The sequence below is a fragment of the Mytilus californianus genome, unplaced genomic scaffold, assembly GCF_021869535.1.
Source record: "Mytilus californianus isolate M0D057914Y unplaced genomic scaffold, xbMytCali1.0.p SCAF_19, whole genome shotgun sequence".
In the NCBI taxonomy this organism is placed as follows: domain Eukaryota; kingdom Metazoa; phylum Mollusca; class Bivalvia; order Mytilida; family Mytilidae; genus Mytilus; species Mytilus californianus.
Genome location: NW_026262667.1, coordinates 5,440,568 through 5,464,922, shown reverse-complemented (window position 1 = coordinate 5,464,922; position 24,355 = coordinate 5,440,568). Strand labels below are relative to the sequence as shown.

The following is a 24,355-nucleotide window of genomic DNA, read 5'->3' as shown; positions in this document are numbered from 1 at the left end:
GCTTTACAATGATGAGTTGTAACACTTTGATATTATATTTGGTCAGATGCTTGCCAATTATGAGTTGTAACACTTTGATATTATATTTGGTCAGATGCTTTACAATGATGTGTTGTAACCTGTAAACATTTTTGTATCTACTAGATGCCTACTTCCTGTTTGTCTATATTTTGCATTTATCAATATGTTGAATCTTTAAAAACTTCCGTCACATATTTCTCCAATACTAACAAACAGACTGACAAAACTTTTGGTATAAAGCTATATATTTCAGAAGGTAGAGGACCTGGATGCTTAGTACTTTGTATATTTCCCTCTACCCTATGTCCATTATCATTTTCATGGTTCAGCAACTGCTTCAAAAAACTACATAGTTTTTTGTCTCGCCTTGACAGAATCAAAAAGCGAGACTTAAGTATGCTGTTGGCAACGGCTTTGGCATCGGTGTTGGCAGAGGGGACGTCAACAATGTATTAGTTTGTGATTAGGTCAGGTTTTAGGGAAACCACTAGTGGTAGGTCAATGATATTTGGTATGCAGTTGTATTAGCATTGACACATCCATCTCCATGTAGATTATTTGGCCCCTCCCCCTCAGTAATGGTCGATCGACTTTGATTGTTTGCATAGTTTACATGTTAAGTTTGTAATTAGACCAGTTTTAGAGGTGCCACTAATGTTAAATCAATAATATTTGGTATGCAATTGTATTAGCATTTGCAAGTCTCTTTTCCCTGGTGATTATATGGTCCCACCCCTCAACATGGTTCATTGACTTTAAAACTTTTACATTGTTTACAATAAAAGTTTGTGTTTATGTTATTTTAAAAGGAAACACTTAAGATAAGTCAATGGTATTTGGTATGCAGTTTTATAAGCATTGGCATTTCTCATTTCCATTTGGGTTATTTTGTCCTGCACCATAAATCATGGTTCATTGACTTTGGATATTTTGCATAGTTTACAAGTTTAAATATTGCCATTTGGATTCAATATTTGCATTATGCTATCAAAATTACATAAAGGTGAGACTTATGTCTGTCTCAAGTTTATTTATCATTTGAATTTTTCACTTATAATGAGAAACAGAATAATGATATTTAGTATATAGTATCCTTACAGGTTGCACTTTTGTAAATATAGACAATGCAATTTCCCATAGGAAGTTCTTTTATGGCTAAAACTGTGCAGCTTTTACTATGAAGTTTCGTAAAAAATCATATTCTGGAATGTAAAGTTCATATGCACTGCTATTTTTTTGCAATTTATATGCCTTGAACTTTTAAGAGTTTCAACTTAAACTAAAATTCTATACTACCCTCCCTTTACTTTGAGTCTTCCTGTGAATTCAATTTGTCCTTTATCCAACAGTACTTATATAAAACTCCCAAGTTGTGTCTCTATGAGATGAAACATGGAGATCATATCTGGGAACCAGAAGTTAATAAAACAAAATATCTATGAATAATTGATATCTCCCCAAAAGAGGCATGATTTATGAACCACCTGTACGAACTGGTCCTACAGGAATGTACAAGGAATCTAGTAGGAATTTGTTAAGAATTCCTACCAGGAAAGTGTGCATATTCCTGCTTGATTGTAGCAGGAATCCGCCAGGAAAAACAGCCGAAAAATTTAAATTAGCAGGATTTTTTTAGTAGGAATAATGTGATTCCTACCAGGAATATTCAAATTAGCAGGAATAATTTGGTAGGAAAGTAAAATTCCTACAAATTTTCCTGCTAATTTGAATATTCCTGGTAGGATTTTTTTCATAAATTCCTACCAGGAAAATTGATTTTCTAGCAGGAATCTAAAAATATACATTACAAACTTAGGTGTATACACATATACATAACTGGGTCAGTGAAGGCATTAGTTTGAATCTTAGCCACAAAGAACAAAGAAAATACATGTTAAAAATTCTTGTTACAAAATTTGACACTTAGATTTTTGAAGTAGCTACCACATATAAAAGTTGTGTTATAAACCAGGTTTGTAATGTGTTTTTGAATTTAATTATGATGGAAAAAGATGTATCAGTTTTTTTGTTCACTCTCAAATTTTTTTTTTTTTAAAGTATTGGTATATATGTTTACAACAAAAATGTAGATCAGATGAACTTATAATATATATTAGACAAAATATGATTGAAGACTTAGATTTCCATTTTTCGATAAGTTGAATTAATTTGACTATCATGCAAATTAGAAATTAAAAACTTCCTCTAAAACATGAAAAAGTGTAGCTTAAATTTAAATACCTTCATAAGCAATCCTGTCTTACATTCAAATATTTCCCTCATGGTAATTATTCAATCTTTGCAGTATTGTTTATACACAATCTGAATCTTTTACCCTCCAACTTTTGAATTTGTTAACTGGAACCTGGTCTCTTATTACACAGCAAAATAAATGTTATAAGCAAACCGGAATCCAGTTAAAGATAATTGAATACAAACCAATAGCAGTCAAGATAATAATCCTGCTTAGATAAGAAAACATTCCTGGTAGAAAGATTTTCTGGCAGGAAAAAATATTCCTGTTACCCAAACCAGGAATGTTGTTGTAGGAAAGTGAAAAATCCTGTCAGAAAAACTGAAGTTTTTCCTAGTACGTCTAAAAAGTAATAGGAATTTAAAATTTCCTGCTAATTCCGTGTGAATTCCTGCTATAGTCTGGTAGGAATCCTGCTAAATATTTCGTACGGGCCTGAGCTGTATTTACAAAGCGCAACCTACAAGGTCTATGTCCTGCAACTTCCTTTCATGGATCAGTAATCATGGTAAAAGTTATGTGAATAGGTCAGTTTTTCATATACTATAAGCAGAAGTTAAACTATATATGGTGTATGGAATGATCGTAAGGCATTCATGTCAGTCTGGCAGGTTTCATCTGACCTTGACCTTAATTTTATAGTTCATTGGTCAATGTTTAGTTTTCATGGTTTGGTCTATTTCTTGGGTACTATATGCAGTAGCAGTAGGCCAACTATATTAAGCCTATGGAATGATTGTACATGTCTGTCTAGCAGGGTTCATCTGACCTTGACCTCATTTACATGGTTCATTAATAATGTTAAGTTTATGTGATATTTGTTGTAAAAACTTTATCTTAATTTAAAGACTTTTAACATAAATCCATTATGATCAGTGAGGCGGTTGAGACATTTTAGCATGTGCACTCTGGTTTTATATAGTTTGATTGTATATCATAGCCGCATAGGAAAAAGTAGAATTTCCTAAAGTGAGCTATAGAGGGTTGAGATCACAAATTTAACTAGTTTAACTTGTCACATTTTTATATGCCTATTAAGAGTCAGGATCTTTCCCAGTATTCACTCATAAGTTAAAGACCTTTTGATTAGCCTATAGATGCTACAGTTTAAAGCTTTCTCTAATCTTACATTTTCTCTCTAAGAAGGGAGTTGTTTATAACAAAGTTTCCAGTGGAACTTCTGTTAGGCAGAACAAATATACGTTGACATAACCACACTTAAGTACCCCTTTGATTAGACTGTGCTCTTTCAGTTTCTGAGTAGATAATGGTAAAGTGTACAGCTTTGTCTGATCTTCAGTTTTCCCTGTAGCCAAGGGGGGGGGGGGGGGGGGGGTCTCTTCCTATATGAAGGTCTATACATATGTGCCGCTGGAATGGGTCCCTTTTTTGATACATCAAATATATCAATGGGGTGCAATTTTACCGAGGAAATATATCAATAGGTAGTAATTGTGTATATAAATGGGTCATAATTTTTCAGTTTGTTGTGCAACGATCTTCACTGATTTTCTCAAACTCTTTGTCATTAAAATTTCCACATCTGCTGAAACTTATTGACACAAGTTTTGGTATTGATAAATATATGAATGGGTTATGATTTCGCTGTGAAATATATGTATAGGTAGGGATTTCACAATTATTCAATATGTGAATGGGGGGTGTTTTTTAAATCCCAGCTGCACAACTGTACCCAAAATCCCATGTTGAGACCCCCCACCCTATTGCTCTTTGGTATCTTCCCTGTTTTTAAAACCCTTCAGACAATACATTGAGTTTATACATGGAGATATCCTAGAATTTTGATGTGGGTTGCATTGTTCAGATATTTGACACTTTTTGTGTTTCATTTTGTAGAAGCGCCCCCTAGGTGAGATAGAAATAAAACATCGTTATTACCCTCCACAACCAGTATTATCCTGTCGAACTGTCAATATTGATGTGACTGGGACCAGGACATATAGGCCTAAATCATCCACAGACATCATAAAAGAACAGCATCAACTTATTCATTCCATTTATAATAAACCAAGGTATGTATTTTATAGGCTATGGTAGATGTGGTAGACGTGGGGACTAACAGTTTTTGTACTGTTGTCAAAATGAAGTTTATATCATGTTTTTTTTCTAAAATAAAATAATAAGTATTGGTCACAGTCTCACAGAGCTTTTTTTTCAAGCAACATGTTGTGCAAAATTGTCCAATTTTGTAAAGATTGTACACGGAAAACCAATTTTTGTGTGAATAGAAAGAAAACTAAAGGATATAATTTTGAAATGATATATGAGAAGATAGCTCCTATACATGCTTTCAGAAAATAAAAAGAAAAATTGGCTTCAAGGAACTAGTTTTCTTGCTGCAAAATAAAATAGGTACATTAACTGTGCATTCCTTTATAAAATTAGATTATCTAGTTATCTCCCCATATATGACTAAGATGGAAAACAAATGCATTGAACAAAAACATTGGTATTTGTTAACACAGTAAAAAAAAATCAAATAAAACACACAATTTTCTTCGTTTAGATGAAAATTCTTAAAAAATGAAAATTTGCATATTTCATTAAAGATATAGACCAATTGTTTTCTGTTATTTTACAATCTGGGATGGCAGTCGACACCAGCTCTTCCTTAAGACAGGTGTATAAAAATCTGGAAAGGTCTTGCTCCCATGCAGTACAAAAAACACACATTTACATACTTTAATAGTAGATGTAATTTATTTCAGAAACATACAGTCAGCTCCATCCAAGGGAAGACGTCCACAGTCTCCAAACAGACAGTATTATGGTGATCAAGATCATCTCAGGAAATTTAAACGTTTAAACAGTATGTTACATAAAGAACTCTTATTGTAAAATTGATGCAATATTGGAAAAGAAAAAAAATTCAGAACTGAAACTTATGTGATTTTGCATTAAATGTACAAATCATTCCTTAAACAATGTTTTACATATTAGACAACAATCATTTTGTCAAACCTTCCTAGAATGTCACAAAACTTAGACAGAAGCTTCTTCATCATCAAGAAATTTTACTTTTTTAAATTTTCTGTATTTTACTGATAAATGGAATTAGTTTTTAGCATTCAACATAACATGACAGCAATGATAGCAAGCAAGACCCAGGGTATTGTGGAACCATTTACAAATTTTTTAAAGATATGATCAAAATTGTCTGTCTGTGTAAACACTCAGTACAGATTAACTTGTAACACTGTGTAATCTCTTAATTTGTTCTTAATATGAAGAGTTTAATAATGTTTTTAAAATGGATTATTCTTATTTAGCAGCATTGGAATCAGTCATGCAATCTTGATATATTTTTCTTGATGTGGGAACAAATTTGAAATTGTTTTTTGCTGACAAAATAATGATTTTTGATAGTAGTTATAAAAATAGTATGTTGATTATACTATCATATAATGGAATTACAAATGATTTAGCTGTCACAAAATAGTTTGGTAATTTTCACCAAAAACAATCCACCAATTTACAGCAATAAACATTATGGAGTCCTGATAAAACAAAAGTGTTAAGTCACTGCCGCTTTATCTGATAACTTTATACCATAATGTTGACATTTGATGATAATATTTATTGAATTTCTATAAAATCAGGATTAGATCCGTCAATATCACACAATATTGATACCATAAAGAAGTCAATATGATTGTTTTTGTTTTTATCTTATAGGAAATTACTCTAATCATTATTTTGCTTTGGAAATTAAAGCTTATTATCCCTTTGCAATAAAAAAAGCCACCAATAAACAATGTCTTTATTGAAGTATGTCTGTATATCCTTCTTTTTTATGTGTTATAATTTGTTACTTCCACTTTGTTATAAAAAAAATTTGTTCCTTGTTGAAAATAAAGTTTATACTTTTTTTAGTTGAGATTCAAGGAAGACCGCTGACTTCCAAATCACAGCCATCAACTCCAAGAACTAACAGACCGAGGTCCAATTTACGTCCCAAAACAGCAGGTACTATAATAGAAAAGATAAACTTGATGTCTTTTAACTAATGCAGTTAAACTTTGGTATAACATTTTTCGGATTGATAGATGGTTTTAGATAAATTTTGTTCCATTTTGCAGCTAAGTTATCTCCAATCATTTTGAAGGTATAACTATTTGTGGAAGTTCCAATGTTTGTGAAATTTTGTGGTATATTCGAAATATTAAACTTAAAGAGTGTGATATTAGAAAGTTTTCTTTAGTTTATATTATTAGAAGTTTCAAACCACAAGGTTTTTAAAGATCATATGAATCAATAACTTATTAGCAAGGACTTTCACAATATATAATTGTCTTACTTATGGCTGATAGTAGAAACAGGCTTGAAATAGTTAGAAGTATAGTTTGTACATGTGTATAAATTATTGTAAAACTTTAAAACTTGCATCATGCTTTTAGTCAAAATTTCTGAGAAAAAGAATGTTATAGCAAGTTAACTCCAGTTATTGCACAGGTTTTGGTTTTAATCTTTCCAATTAACAGAAAAGTTTTAACAGAATTTTTCAATGGTGTAAACTAAATCTAATAGTTTATACATTCTGAAAAAAATGCATGATTAATGGTCATCTTAAAAAATTTATCCATGATCAAAGTGGCTAAAACAAATTTAGTAAGTTTTGAAAGCAGCATTTACTTAAATATATATATATAAATTTAAGGTAGTATGGGACTATATATAAAAATTATAGAATTTGTTATACTGTACAGATAGGTACTTTGCATTATACTATTAAATTCCAATATTCTATTAAAAGTATTAGAATTTTGAGATAAAAGATGAGAAATTAGCTTTTAAAATGCTGTCAGAAAATAAAATAAAATCATAGAAGTGTTATTATCTTGCTTCTTAACAAATAGGTAAAGTTATAGTACAATCTTATAGAAAGAAGAATTGTCTGAGTTGTCCACTCTTTTTTTGGAAGTCTTGAATGAATAAAAAAATCGTATCAGCAAATAAACTGTAGTTCAATATCAGTTTTCTAATTTTGATTAAAAAAATTCTTTAAATCAATTGAGATCCAAAATAACCTTCTCCATCTTTTCGTTCCCATACTACCTTAAGTTTCACTTCAGTTATTATAGCTACATTAGAGCTTAATGAGAACAAAAATATGCAGACACAAAGAAATTTATATACAGAGCAGTGTTATATTAAATTTATAGGAGCAGTACAAAAATCTGAAGATAGAAAAAAGAAAAATGATCCTCTTTTGGTGTCAAGTAGACAAACAAAAGAATTAACACAGAAAATTCATGAGCACTGGGAACCAGAACATCACACCTTAAACCAGGGTGTGTTTGTAAGGGGACAATCCAAGGAGGGGCCCACTAGCTTTGATAGCTGGCTGATGTTTGGGGGAACACCTGCAGACGGATCCACTGGCATTGTGGATGCATTTGCTTGTAAGTTGTAGTAGATTTGCAGCATTTGCTTGTTAGTTGTAGTAGATTTGCAAAGGGATAAACAGAGCAATCTTTGTATGTTCTCCTTGGTTAAAAGCTCGGAAATAAGCATCATTTCAATTATAGCATAACAAGGAAAGAAGCAGATGGATAGGAATCGGTAAACTTTTTTTCTTTTTACAGTAAAAGAAAACGTAAAATTATGTTTTCAAGTTTTAAATTGTAAGACAATATTCATTAGTGTAAACATATTTTATTAATGAATTCATCAAGTATACAAGTAATCAAAAAAAAAAGGGATAAGGAAACCAGAGTAGTAATCTTATATGAATGCATTATCTCAAATAATCTTGAAGTGGTTGTCTTCTCTCGAAACAAATACATGTAGTGATTTAAAAACATAATGGAATAATAATACAACAAATACACAAACATAGAAATATAAAGCAATAATTTCATCTTTTATGTTGGTAATAAATGTTTAGTTCAAAATATGGGGAGATAATCTGATAAACTGAAATTTATAGCCTGTATATCAATTAATCAATTGTTAAACGGCTGTTAACAGATACTCCAGTATGGTGATATGATCTAATTTTCTTTCATTATGTCCTATGCACACCTAACATTTCACATGCATGACATCTTAACAGCATAAGGCATGTTCTAACCAATTTTAAAAACAAAATAACTTCATGTAATATTTGAGTTTCAGGTATTAGCAATGGCAGTATGAATTTCATTATATATCTCAAAAACTTTATTTTGATGAAATATACCAAACTCATAGTTATAAAACCTTGAAATATAGATATCTGAAACATGTTCTAATATGAAAGTTGTATAATGTTATTTTATTAATATTTCACAATACATATAAAATGCTAACATTTACAATGGACCAACATTGATTCATACTTTACTTACAAGGCATCACATGTACTAAATATCAGAACAAAGTGATGTACTTTCTCATATATGAACCTAGCTTCAATGTAACCTTTCTGTACTAAGACTGCTAAAGCAAACACTGATCAATCAATCATACATGAACTATTTATTGACCTTTGTGTTAACTTGATACTACTGCCTATTACAGTGAGCGAGGAAGCAGAGTATTACAACATAGAAAGTAGTGTTGGTAGTAGGGTAGCTCACCAGTTACAGAAAGGGGATAAAGTTAGGATTGGCATCAATGGAAGTGTCCAGTCTCAAGATCTCAAGGTCAAAAAATGGACAAGGGAATCTAGGTAATATATACTGAACAGAAGGTTTTTTAAAAGAGTTCAGTTATTTTCCATAATATATAAATATAAGGTATACAAGTTAAATCATATGAAGAAATATTCTTCAATATAGAAGATGAAAAAATATTGTGTTTATTTGTGGAAGTAATTTTAAGTGCAACCACTTTGGAGATTCAAGAAGACATAGTCATTATACCATCTAGGAACGAAGAAGGACAGGAATAAAATAAGCATCTACACAGAAAAAAACAATCCATTCTAAACATCTTCATATTTACAAATCTTTATATGAGGGAGTTTAATTAATAAAATATAATGCAGGGCACATATTTTTTGTAAATTGAAATGAAAAAATTATAGTGACCTATGTTTTTTATGTTCAAAACAAACCTAAATTATCATAAGATATATGATGTTAGACATTTCATCACACTTGTACATTGCTTTTATAGCTATATAAAGGGTTGTTAGACATTTCATCACACTTGTACATTGCTTTTGTAGCTATATAAAGGGTTGTTAGACATTTCATCACACTTGTACATTGCTTTTGTAGCTATATAAAGGGTTGTTAGACATTACATCACACTTGTACATTGCTTTTGTAGCTATATAAAGGGATGTTAGACTTTTCATCACACTTGTACATTGCTTTTGTAGCTATATAAAGGGATGTTAGACTTTTCATCACACTTGTACATTGCTTTTGTAGCTATATAAAGGGATGTTAGACTTTTCATCACACTTGTACATTGCTTTTGTAGCTATATAAAGGGTTGTTAGACTTTTCATCACACTTGTACATTGCTTTTGTAGCTATATAAAGGGTTGTTAGACATTTCATCACACTTGTACATTGCTTTTGTAGCTATATAAAGGGTTGTTAGACATTACATCACACTTGTACATTGCTTTTGTAGCTATATAAAGGGTTGTTAGACATTACATCACACTTGTACATTGCTTTTGTAGCTATATAAAGGGTTGTTAGACTTTCATCACACTTGTACATTGCTTTTGTAGCTATATAAAGGGTTGTTAGACTTTTCATCACACTTGTACATTGCTTTTGTAGCTATATAAAGGGATGTTAGACTTTTCATCACACTTGTACATTGCTTTTGTAGCTATATAAAGGGATGTTAGACTTTTCATCACACTTGTACATTGCTTTTGTAGCTATATAAAGGGTTGTTAGACTTTTCATCACACTTGTACATTGCTTTTGTAGCTATATAAAGGAAGAAGAACCAGAAAAGAAAAGTAACGGTGTCATGATCATTCCATTGTGTTGGGATGATGCAGTCAGCAGTCCTGTGACTAAAGTTATCTCCCCTAGAGGGGAGCCAGAGGAAAGAGCAAAACCAGTAAGTATTTATCATATAACTATTCTACATCAGATGTAAGTTCATCTTGGTGCAGATGCCTTTCAGTCAGATATCAAAAGTCCATTATTTGCTACCCTTATCATTAAATTGACCCTAGATTGAAAAGTTAATGATCTGTCTTTAATGTGGCTTGACAGGAGGTGTTGTTGTGATTCCAATGCCCTTCACAAGCCATTTTATTCTTTGTATTATCCATTATTAAGAAAGTAAATTTTTTCTTTCAGAATTTATGTGAGACACATCCTGTTTTGTTTACTAAAGAAAATGAGGAAGATAGAATGAAAGAAAAAATAAGTATGACAATTATAGAAAGACCAGGGAGTTATAAAGTAAAACATCGTCCAAAATCTCGTACATATGTTACTGGTCATGAACAAAATAATAAAATGGTAGACATTACTATAGACCAGAAATCATTGGATGATGAATCCATGCTTCATAATTTATCAGTGGATGATGTTTTGCGACATACGCTTGATAATCGACGGACACATCATAAGTCAGAGGATAGCCTGGATGGAAGTAGTATTTATTTTGAACAAAATGGAATGTCTCCAAGGATGGATGATTCAAAAGAAAATGTGCGCAGTCCTAGCAAAATTAGTATTGTGGATTCACATGCTAGTGACAGAAGTGATATAAGTTCTAAACATTCCAAGGCAAAAGTTGTGACCTTGAATTATAGCATAGGGCGATCAAATACATCTGATTTGATAGTTGGTCCACCGACAGGATCTCTTGTACGATCTAACACAGATATTTCACTGAAGTCTGCAAGTTCTGTAAGAGGAAGTGATAAGTCATATAGGAACAGTGAACGGTCTGGTTCAAAACTTGGTTATCGTAGTTCTTCTGGAAGATCAGGGCGTATTGGAAGTCCAGCATTATACTCAAGTTTTGGCCCTAAATCTGAAACTGAATATATTCAGATTTCTTCTCAAATCAAAATGCCCATTCCTAATCCGCCGCACCCAAGCATACCAAAACAAGACGAATATATATCTCAAGCAAAGACTAATGAAGCAATAAGACAGGTAACTAAACAGAACAAAGTGCAGGTTGTTGAAAAAGAACGAGAGGTAAAACAAACCACCCCAGCACCTGCTCCTTCTCCAGAACCACCTGTGGAAGAGAAACAGGAAACCAAAGTAGCAGATCCAAAAAGGTCAGCACCTCTATCACCTGCCACTGTGGCTATAAATATACCAACTGCTGAACAGTTTGAAGGAGAATCTCCATGGCCAACAAATAGAACTGGGACCGAGGTAGAAACCACTAGTCGCCTGAAAAAAGAAGGATCTGATTTACAGAAAATAACAGAAAATTCTATTGAAAAAACTGTTAAATTTAAGGATGATGTGTCTTGATATGCTATGACAGTGTTTTTAGTGCTGTTCTGATTATAATTATAAATAGGTACTGTATAGATATAAACTGTGGTGAGTTAAAGGGAAGTCTCATGGTTTATATCATACCAGTGTATGGTATGCATTTTTTTAACAGGTGATTTTGAAGCATTTTCATATTTTTGATTAATTAGAATTTAAAAGATTTTTTTAAGTTTGCATATTACCAGGACTGAGATAGTTAAGTTACTAAATTATTGATACAGTTCACAGGTAGTTTGTATATTATATGAGACCCGAATTTAGTCAAAATTATTGTATTCAATATCCTGAAAAAATTTTGGAATTCCTTTAATATAATAATGTTGACTAAATCTGTGCCTCATATGTAGAGGATAGCATTGTTTTGTTAAAGGCATCCTACTAGATATCATTGAATCTAAGATTTCTAGAGAAATCAATATTATAGACTCCTTTTAGTTTGAACTTGAGATGTACATTTTTTTCTATGAATTCTCAATGGTAACTACATAAAAATATTGAGGGATTTCAAGTTGAATTTTCAAGAGGATAAATAGGATTTAAAATAGACAATTTTTTTTATTCCAGAAATTCCTTTTTAATGTGATTGGAATCTTTTCTGAAATATGGATCTAAAATTAATCTGAAAATGAAGATTGTTTAAAATGAAAGCTTGAACAATTAAATTTATTATTGACTTCCTTATTGGATTATGTTCTAGTGACTATGTCCCTTTATTGATATAATTTAGTGCATTTTTTCATTTACTTCTGTCATATCATTCACATGTATGGGAGATAATCCATTTCATAATCAGGGTCCTATAGGAAATACAACAGGTATTGCTATAGCCAGAAACCAGAAATTCTGAGAACTTTTATGCATTTGAGGCACTTTTATGTTAAAATATATTTGTAATTGTAGAATTGTCTTAATTTTACAATTTTTACATTACTGTAATTGTTTTTACAATATTATTAAAGAAAAAATTTACAAAATGATAGAAATTCACAAAAATGATTATGCTTGCATTATCTGTATAATGAAAGTGACAGGATAATTCAAGAAATTATAAATTATTTTTAATTAAGATGATTTTTATCTGATCTAGCTCTTACTGTTGTGTGCCTTATGTAAAATAACTACATCGAACTGTCAATCAAAAGACCACAGAAATCATATATTGTCAAAGATTTTAAGTGACAATTATAGAAAATGTTTGCAGTTAAAATTGCAGAAAATATGTATTTTTTAGTTTTAATTATAAATGATAATGGGAGACAACTCCTTACAGTAATGTAATTTCTTTTTTAGCTGGTTTGTATCATGTCAGATTATTTTTCATTTATTTATTTGTTTGTTTTTCAATATCTCAAGTCTAACCTTTATTTTTAATTGTTTGAATATTCATTTAGTATTAATTTTATGAAATACAGCTTTATCATTTATTTAGTATCCCCAAAAAATAATCAAATTAACTCAAACACAATGTAGAATAATGTATTTTGTCAGCAACCGAAGTAGACAACTTTTAGCATGTACCTTCATTGAAATGTTAGCTGTATTCTTATGATTTTGATGATATGTGAAAATCATCATGTGTATCATAAAAGTTGGTTTGTTTTAAGCTGGGCATGATAACTTTATAGTAAACTATAAAAAGGTGGATTTTTAACGAGGGGTTATTTTTCAGCTTATTTTGTGATTAAGATAACATTGCAAATATATCCCCCCACGTAATTTTGATAGTTAATGTAGTTCAGTTTTAGGGACAAGAAAAACTGGAATATCTCACGAACAGGCATGCAATATTTATCAATGCAGGTATAAAATCACTAATTCATAGCTACTTTATCTGAAGTTCAAATAAAATGGCAGTCATTTCATGTCAAAACTACTTTATCTGGACTTGTGTTGAGAAATTTAACATACCTTTAATTGCATATTAGAGCGCACTGGTTCCTGAAAGTTTGATAATACAAAAACAGGTCCTTCTGATCTGGACAACAGGGCAAATGTGCCCTCCCATTAAAATTTCATATATTTTTTTATTATTCAAAAGAAAGTTTCAACAAGGGTTCTACAGATATCCCAAGTCCCTAAGCTTTCATATGATACCAAAATTACCCAAATATATTACTTGTTGACAAAGTTACAGCTATGCGTAGGAACTATTTTGTTTAAAATGCATACTACTTTCTTGTATGTTCTCTCTGACTGGTCCCGAAATTAGTGATTCTATACCTGCAACACCAATAGAGAGATCTTCTGTTGAACTGTACATGAATAAAATAAAAGTTTGAATTCTATACAACTAAGTCTGAACTAATTAAGATTAACAAATCATTGCATCAAGTTCTGAATTTGAGGTATACAATTTTCTATAGAATTTAACAAGTATTTTTTAAAAACGTGCCAATGTTTGTAGTCACACTGCTTTTGTTTTTGATTTTTGTTTTTTTATTATTTTGTATAGTGTATAATGATATCTATTTTTACCAAATACATGTGTTGTTTTTACTGACAACATATTCATATTTAACTTTTTATTTTTAGATTTTGTCATGACAAATTTACTTTAGATTTTTTTCATATACACATAATTCTTGTTGATAAATTTATTGTGTCAAATATTCTTTATACTATAATTCTGGTAATTATAAAATAATTTCAAAAGCCATTTGTTTTTCCTTGTGATATTACTGAAAAACAAAGATTTCCAGTTGTAAGTGGTGTTAAACATGATTTCCCATCTAACTTTTAATTTATTAGGTCTTAGAACTGATAGTTTCAGCAGTTCCTATAACTTTGTGTCAATTGGTATAAAACTTAAAACTTTCTAATGAGAACTATATTCCCAGAAACTACTGAGCAAATTCGTACCAACATTGGCAGAAATTATCCTTAGTTTGTTTTAAAATGATATCCTACTTAACTGGTTTATTTGCCCACCAAATTGGTTGCAACTACAGTTAAATAAAAACTTCTGGACCATTCTTAAAAAGAACACAGTTTAAGGAGGACAGAGAGAAAGAGAACCATAACCAAAGGACAAGTAACACATTAAATATGCATCAAAAGGTTAATGCATATTAAAGCAATATCATTCTTTATCACTATTTTCTCGAATTTACCTTTGATCTTATTGTATGATAATTTTCATTATCAAACTACTCAGTTAGAAAGAGAATGTATGCATTTTGGAAAATCTTCGTTGATTTCATAATTTAGGCAAAACCTAAATACAACTAATGATGCAAAGTTGACTAGAGAATTTTTATGCCCCATTTATTATGCCCCATTTATGGGCATTATGTTTTTCTGTCTGTGCGTTCGTTCGTTCGTCTGTCCGTCCATCCGTCTGTCCGTCTGTCCTGCTTCAGGTTAAAGTTTTTCAGGCTAAAGTTTTTCAGGTTAAAGTTTTTGGTCAAGGTAGTTTTTGATGAAGTTGAAGTCCAATCAACTTGAAACTTAGTACACATGTTCCCTATGATATGATCTTTCTAATTTTAAAGCCAAATTAGAGTTTTGACCCCAATTTCACGGTCCACTGAACATAGAAAATGATAGTGCGAGTGGGGCATCGGTGTACTATGGACACATTCTTGTTTTGTATGATTACATGGATATTGCTTGTTATGCATTTTTCCTTCCAAAGTTTTATTTCTCCGCCATCCTGATGAAGATAAAAACAAACCTGCAAAAGCAAGTGCTTCAAAAGAAAGCAAGTGTGATTCACCCAGTGCCTTTGAGTCAGTAAAGGAAAAGTAACTTCTATTCAAATCTATTTTACTATCCTACTTGCTGAGCTTATTAGGCAAAGTAGTCTGTTAGTGTGGCGTCCATTCCCCTGAACTAGTAAACATTATTATTTAGGGTCCAGCTTAAGCCCGCCTCCACATGCAGGATTTTCTCAATGCGTTTAAGACCTATTGGTGGCCTTGGGCTGGTCAGGTTGTTGTCTCTTTGACATATTCCCCATTTCCATATGATTTAGTTTGGTTCAATCATTAATAAAAGTGAAATAATGAAATGATAATTCGCTTTTAGAAGCCAGTTTGGTTTAATTTTGTCAAAATAAGCTAAGAAACGTGGCTGATGAATTATTCATTTGCAAGTGAATAATTTGACCTTATTGAATCCATATTCATGTGACCTTCAATTTAACCCCTTTGCTAGAGATGGGTTACGCAAGTATTCAACTATTAATGAGACTTGACTGTAAGTGTTGCTCTCCATCTATTGCAGTTTATGCAAAATTCTGACCAAATTGCAATTTTATTCTTAAATTGGAACAGCAACACACTACTCACCACCTCCATCACCATCCCAGTCCAATAAAGATAAGTAAAAACAAATACACCACCCCTTTGTGTACTCACAATCAACTTCCAATCAATTACAAAAAGCCGGAACTTATCAAATAATTGCTTGTGTAAACCTGGTATAATCTTTGTTACTGAAACCAGCACTCAAATGACATGTCAACATATGAATACGGTATATTTTACCATTAAAATATACCATCTACACTAAAAACAAGAAAGATGGCTATGGAGCTATGCTAGTACTTGCAATAACCAATGCACTATGTCATTACCTGAACTGGACACATATTGTGAATTAGTCTTTTCTAAAATAGCCTCCATGTATATAGAACAAGAATGTGTCCATAGTACACAGATGCCCCACTCGCACTATCATTTTCTATTTTCAGTAGACCGTAAAATTTGGGTCAAAAAAATTATTTGGCATTTAAATTAGAAAGATCATATCATAGGGAACATGTGTACTAAGTTTCAAGTTGATTGAACTTCAACTTCATCAAAAACTACCTTGACCAAAAACTTTAACCTGAAACTCGCACTATCATTTTCTATGTTCAGTGGACCGTGAAATTGTAGTCAAAAATCTAATTTGGCATTTAAATTAGAAAGATCATATCATAGGGAACATGTGTACTAAGTTTCAAGTTGATTGAACTTCAACTTCATCAAACACTACCTTGACCAAAAACTTCAACCTGAAGCGGGACAGACGGACGAACGGAGCACAGACCAGAAAACATAATGCCCCTCTACTATCGTAGGTGGGGCATAAAAATCCAAACCATATACATTGGCGATTACTAACGGTATATACCACCAAGGAATATACACCTATTCAAAAGTGCATACCAACTAAGTTGATAGATACATACAACTACCATGGATTCAAACTGGGAATGTATTGTACAAACAAACAAAAACTCAAGTAACTTACTTTATGACCAACAACATGGATTCAAAACAGATAGATCCAGTGAATCGCAGATATTATTTTATGACCAACAACATTGATTCAAGGCCAAAGGATCCAGTGAATCTCAGATCTTACTTAATGATCAACAACATGGATTCAAAGCAAAAGGATCCAGGGAATCTACGATTTTACTTTATGACCAACAATATGGATTCAGGGAATCGCAGATTTTACTTTATGACCAACAAAAGGATTCATAGCAATTGATCCATTGAAATACAGATCTTACTTAAAATGACCAACAACATGGATTCAAAGCAAAAGGATCCATTGAATCTACGATCCTACTTTATGACCAACAATATGGATCCAGAGCAAAATGATCCTGTGAATCTACTACTAAAAGTATCTTACTTTATGGCCAACAAAATGAATTTAGAGCAAAAGGATTCAGGGAATCACAGATCTTACTTTATGACCAATGACATGGATTCAGAGCAATTGATCCATTGAAATATACAGATCTTACTTGAAATGACTAACAACATGGATGCAAAGCAAAACAATCTAGTGAATAATATATATCTTACTGTATGGCCAATAAAAGGATTCAAATCGAAATGATCCAGGGAATCGCATATCTTACTTAAAATGACCAACCACATGGATTCAAAGCAAAAGAATCAAGTGAATCTAGTAGTATGGATCTTATTTTATGACCAACAATATGGCTTCAAAGCAGATAGACCCGGCAGTAAATCATTGATCTTACTTTATGGAACAACAATTGGATTCAGAGCAAACATAACAAATGGATCACAGATTGCTTGTACCTTACACCAGCTGGCATCAAACAACGACAAAACATACAAGCACTCTTAAGGATTTTGCAGACTTTTGATCAAAGTTCTTCACAAGAGACTCTTATATGATCTTTAGGTTTTCAAGGCACTCACAAGCATGGTTAACCCTGTCACATTCTTTATGTGCCTGTCCTAAATCAGGAGCCTGTAATTTTGTGGTTGTCTGTTATATTGATTTTTTTGTTGTTATTATTTTGTCATAAATCAGGCCGTTATTTTATTCGTTTGAATTGTTTCACATCTTGTCATGCATTTTATGGCTGACTATACGGTATTGGTTGTGCTCATTGTTGAAGGCCGTGTGGTGACCTATAATTGCTTAAATCCACATTATTTTTTGACTTTTTAGTTGTCTCATTGAAAAGCATATAAAAATAAGAAGATATGGTATGATTGCCAATGAGACAACTCGCCACGAGAGACCAAATGACACAGAAATTAACAACTATAGGTCACCGTACGGCCTTCAACAATGAGTAAAACCCATACCGCATGTAGTCAGCTATAAAAGGCCCTGAAATGACAAATAAACAATCCAAACGAGAAAATTAACGGCCTGATTTATGTACAAAATAATGAACAAAAAATAAATAGGATATACAGCAACAAACGACAACCACTGAATTACAGGGGCACATACAGAATGTGACGGGGTTAAACATGTTAGCGGGCGCCCAACCCTCCCCTAACCTGGGACAGTGGTGTAACAGTACAACATATAAACAAACCATAAAAATCAGTTGAAAAGGGCTTCACTCATCAGATCGATACAAAGCACAAAGAGTGGACGTGACAGGGTACTTGTACATCCCCACAACAAAAAGACACTAAGTACAGATCTGAGAGTACTCGCAGTTACTGGCAGCTAGTTCAAAGCAAATAACAACTAATAAAGAAAAATCATGCATTTATTCCACATCTCAGAATTTTATTTACATTCTTTGATATATCAGAACAAACGGCACAATGAAAAAATACAAATAACAGCAGGTCATTCTTATGATATTGTTTTAAGCTCGATACTATTCTTATACACGAACGGACTGCACACATCACAGACAAATCATACGTTGTTGACGACAGCTTTGTCGACAAATAAGATCAAAATCAGATTGCCTAAAAATTCGAGAACTATGTGCCTTGAATTATGAACAGTTGCGACTCCGAGTGACCACAAAGAAATACACTTATTCACATTTATATCATATGAGCATAACGAAATCAGAAATCTTTATTTCAATTATAGTGTTGAAACAGTCGCTTCAAATTTATTTCAACAGTTATGCGTGCAATTGGGATTTTTTTACAGCTGTCTCTGAGATGTGTAAATACTCAGCCACGTCTGTTCGCAAAATGAATTTTAGATCTGACTTCTCGTGTATAGCCAAAGTGCCTGTTCTAACGCAAATCTGTCCTGATTTCAAACATACTCTTATTTTCGTAACCATGACACGCTCGCAATATCACATTTCAAGGTTTAATAAACAGCAAAGTCTGGATCAAAACCCTTATTAGGAATATGTTTTAAAAAGTACACATCATACGCGAGTACTAAAAAAGGGGCGGAATTAAGTTACCAAAGGGGGAATAAAAAAAAACTACAAAAGGTGGTGAGAAACAGCAAAAAAGTAAAACTGCTCAGCATAATACAATCTACAAATCAGTCTTTATTGCCGAAATTGACAACCTACTCCTTATAGAAGTTATTTCCCCTGAATGATGATTTTTCTCCAATTTTTTGCACTATTACCAAATTTATAGGAATAAGAGAGAAAATTAAAAAAACAAAAAAGATCAACAAAATAAGATCTGCACGTAAGTCAAAATAGCCGATGTGTCACACTAGTAGGATGTATTGCCATTAAATGACTTTATCCTCAATAGAAAGGCATAAACTGTTACAGTCTTAATTATAATTACAAGACCTACAAAAATGCCACTAAATAAGATCTACAAATAAGCAAGCACAACTGATTGCAATAAAGAGAGAAAAAAATATCAAAATGGCATATATTTCTTCCAGGTGAGCGATTCAGGATCTTGGGGGCCTCTTGTTAAATTTGATGCAAAATTTTGCGGGAACCAATCTCTTCTGTTTTGACCGCGTAAGACGTAACAATAAGAACAAACAATCAAAATCAAAACGAAGAAAAAAACCCAACTGCTGAAAACATTGATCATAGTACGACGTTAAACGGTGATGTGAAATTCGAATTCTATCCGCTATTTTCGAAATTCCGTATTACTGTGAGATTTGAAAATTAGAAGACAAAAATATAGTAGTCAGCAATTCGACATGTAATAATTTCACAAAAAATATAGAACAGGTGTGTCGCCCTAACATAAAAAAAACTGAATTTATTAGATTTTACGAATGTAGTGGCGTAGCTCAGAGTACTACTCAAAAAAATTTATAAATTTTTTTTTTAAGAATGATGGAGAAAGAGCGTAAGAGGGGGAGAGTATCGATAAATACAATTTATTCATCGATACTCATAAGAATACCCCGACTTTTTCGTATTTTATCATCTGTTACATCAGTTCTTAGATCTTCTGAATGAACCTAGAGATCGATTGGTTAATTCAGAGGTTTCTCACCCTACTACTATAATTCCACATAATATTAAAGACTTAAAACGCGAAGATCAGTTGCGTATATATGTCGCGCCTATGATCCTGATCCCCAACCGGAAAAGCAGTTTCTTCTCGAAATCCAAAAATAAGTTGTTTGAATATTTATCCCTCAAAGAAACAAGATTAACTATATGAAACATTGGAAATGACGACAAAAACTGTATCATAATGTATACACATTCTTCAAATACTTCTTACGATGCCACCAACAACTGCGACAGCTGAACGATCTTTTAGCGTCCCGAAACGTGTCAAAACCTACCTTAGATCTACATTCGGACAAGAGCGGCTATCTTCTCTAGCAAAGATACAGATACAGATGCAGATAATTTTATTGACCAATGAAGGTGCCGTTTGAAGAGCAGATTAATTACATTTGTAACTATTCATAACATAATAAACAAACTAAACAATAAACTATTAAGACATTAATGGTTCATCAGAGTAATGGTTGAATAGATTGTATAAAAACTTTTAACTTAATCGATCATGAAGTAATTTTTTTTTTTAAAGTCAATATCATTTTTTTTTAATGAGCCTCCTCATGGGGTTTTTGATTATGCGATTACTTGGCCGAATATTTCATGATTATTTGATTATCTAGGACTGTATTTTTGATTGATTGATTACCAAGATGTAGGAAGTTTAGAAAGAACATGACTGACATAGAACTTCAAAAAATTGCTATTTACAAAGCTTGTCAAGATAAACCAGCTGTAAGAGAGCAACCATTTGATTCTCGGGAGGGGGACAGGGATTTTTCGAGAAAAAAAAGTTTGGTAATGCAATCATTCTCATATTTCGTTTTAAAATTATACATTTTATTGTTCTTTCTATCACACAAAGTCTGTTTTTTCCATTTATCAACTATACAAATTCTGACAATTTTTACACAACTTGTAGATTATAAAAAAAAAGAATAAAGCAAGATATTAACTTTATTTTTGCAAATTATCAAAAAATTCTATTGATTTTAATTTAGACCCTTTACAATTTGAGAACTTTGACAAAGTTATTTAAGAAATAATTTCTTCATGTCATGCTCTATGCTCATTTTAACATGGGTAGGCATTATATTTGTCGATATTTTACACGGAGCGTTGACGTTAACTGTTGACGAAGCTACAGCTTCAATGACAAAATGTTGCAGACTTGAAAAAAAATATCTAAGGAATAATATCATATGCATTGCAAGGGAGACAAACCAATACCTTTTTTGTAGTTTAATCATATTCCAGATGTCATTTGCCGAAATATTTATCAATTATGGACTTTTGACGAGGTCAATACGTTATATATGGACCTGTTCAGATTATTTTGACCGAGGACGAAGTCCGAGTGTCAATATAATCTAACAGGTCCATATATATAACGTATTGACTGAGTGAAAGTCCTTAATTTCTACATTACATATGTAAATAATGTATTAGGAAAATGACGTCCAGTGTTCTTTCTGTGGATTTTTTAATTGTATTTTGCAAGAATTTTAAAATGTGACTGAAAACAAGGATTTGTATAGTACTATACAAATCCTTGCTGAAAATATCATTTTTTTTATTTTTAAACTTCATAGCTTGTTGCATTAGCATTGATTCTTGTATTCTTATTGTCTGCATTTAACATAAAATTCTTGAAATCTCCTGATAAACTTGCAACTTTTCTTTTCTGATGTGGGGCTTCCTCTGTGGTTGTTATGTGTGGGGGCGGAGGCTATGGATTTTTTTTCCTGACAAACTTTGGCGAAAAACAATCTATTTTTTTGGCGACAAGTCGAAAACAATTTTTTTTCTTTCAATTTTAGCATTACATGTAGTGGTAGCTGAGGGTGAAACAAGCAATTTTTTTTTCTCAGGGTCATAAACAAATTATGTTTTTCTCAAAAAAATGGAAACAAACTTTTTTTTCCAAAAAAAATCCATAGCCCCCCTCCCCCTCCCGAAAAATGGTTACTGCCTAAATAGAAACACCGCGTCAATATACGTAAAAATAGAAACAAGGCGTCAGATACGTAAAATAACATTTGAAACACGTGATCGTCATATCCAATGAAAACATTAGAATAATACACCATATGTAATATAGAAGAACAATGTTATCAAAAATTTGTCCCAAATGGCTTTATGACTTGGTCAGGAATGATCAGGAATGCTCACAGGGAAATCATTAATGTCTTGCCCGTGTAACTGATGATGGATGGGCATTGGCTGCTTTGAAGTTCAACTGCAAATTAATATGCATATTAAGAATGAGAACATGTGAATCTTATATGAATATTAACCCTGCTTTGTACTAAACAGACAGGCTGAAAACTGATGAAAATTGAATTCTATGTTGAAAGACCAAAAATGCAGGTTTTAATCTAGGTATAACAGAACATTTACATTATCATTGACCCATGAATATAAGGTCAATTTCAGATAAACCCTGTCAGATGCTAATATAAACCATACTACACCTTACAATCATTTTATACACTCACTATAGTTCTGACCTAATCATAATAAAATGCACTGCAGGGCACAGTTTGTTACAACCACAGAGGTTGAACCATGAACAATTTGGGCAAGTATGAACACAATATTCAAGCTTGATACAGCTCTTAATTTGGATTATGATAAAATATTTGACACAGCATAGTTTTCGGACTCCAAATGAATGTGGTCTAAGAATTCAAAAATACATTTACCTATAACGGGAGTATACCCTTATATCCAATTCTAAAATAAGTTAGAATCAGCATTTCAAAGAACTCAAAAAATTAAATTTTTAATTTTTTGATTTTGGACCCTTTGGACCTCAATTTGAACTAGTTTGTTAACAGAGCTAAAAATCCAAAATCTAAATACAGATCATAGTTACCAGTAGATTCAGCATATCAAAGAACAACAAGAATTAAAATTTTGGTTTAAATCAAAGTTTAATTTTGGACCATTTGGACCTCAATGTGAACCAATTTGATAATGGGCCCAATATCTAAATACACAGTTTGATTATATAAAAAAAACCCAAAGAATTCAATTTTGGGTTTAAATCAAACTTAGATTAATTTTGGACCTGAATGTGAACCAATTCGAAAACAGAAATACACAAACATGGTAACAGATTCAGCATATTAAAGAACCCAAAGAATACATGATTCTCATCGAAATTGAAATTGGTCAAGAAACAAATAATGTATACCAAGTATTGGTGTTTGTTTGGTTCCTAATTCATAAACAGTTTGGGCCATAATCACCAAAATCAAATCCAACTTTCTCTTTTTGGTTTGAAATCTTGTATAATAATTTCATAGAAATCCATGGATTTATTCCCAGGTTATGGTCTGAAAACCCCGGAAAATCTTTTTTTTTAACCTTTATTCCTAAACTGTTAGGGCAATAACCCCAAATTCAATTCATACCTTCCTTTTGTGGTATGGGACCTTGTGGTTTTATTTCTTTGAGATCTATACACTTATACTCAAGTTATTGTCTGGAAAACATATGTCTACAGACCACAATGACGACATATCCACACCATTATAAAATGGCAAAAGTTTTGCAGTCTATAAAAACTTAATGTTGACCACACTTCAAAAAAAGGCCAAGGTCAGATGTATCTCATCAGACAATCATATTCACATTACAATCATTCTGTACACCATACATTGTTGACCTAGAGAATCTAAACCGAGAACAGACAAAATCATGGGATCTAAATGATGACCAAATGGAGCAGGATAAGCCACTCAAATTAACAAATTTTTCGTAAACCTTTCTTATCCCAATCCATGCAATGTGATATAAAATACATCTCTTCATGTGAGAAATAGATCACAGGCAATAACCATAAGAGAATTAATTGTCCTTATTACACATAAAAACTGTCAAATTAATTTGAAAACAAATAATGTACATGTACCCTTAAAAATGGAATCA

The 24,355-nt window shown here is 32.0% G+C and overlaps 1 protein-coding gene and 1 long non-coding RNA gene across 12 annotated transcripts in view; one reads left to right on the top strand and one right to left on the bottom strand.

The window, feature by feature from the left end:
* Window positions 1-14,380, top strand: part of LOC127727121 (uncharacterized) — a 48,045-nt gene extending 33,665 nt beyond the window's left edge. For 10 of the 11 annotated variants that reach the window (XM_052234556.1, XM_052234552.1, XM_052234555.1 and 7 more), the window contains 7 exons: window positions 4,133-4,308; window positions 5,005-5,105; window positions 6,170-6,262; window positions 7,459-7,698; window positions 8,798-8,948; window positions 10,177-10,312; window positions 10,558-14,380. In XM_052234556.1, coding sequence (XP_052090516.1) covers window positions 4,133-4,308; window positions 5,005-5,105; window positions 6,170-6,262; window positions 7,459-7,698; window positions 8,798-8,948; window positions 10,177-10,312; window positions 10,558-11,700 — 2,040 coding nt within the window. In that variant the 3' untranslated portion in view covers window positions 11,701-14,380. The remainder of the gene's footprint in view (window positions 1-4,132; window positions 4,309-5,004; window positions 5,106-6,169; window positions 6,263-7,458; window positions 7,699-8,797; window positions 8,949-10,176; window positions 10,313-10,557) is intronic. The other variant, XM_052234562.1, reaches the window with a different exon arrangement.
* Window positions 1-24,355, bottom strand: part of LOC127727137 (uncharacterized) — a 159,977-nt gene that overhangs the window by 82,541 nt on the left and 53,081 nt on the right. The gene's annotated exons all lie outside the window — the stretch shown is intronic.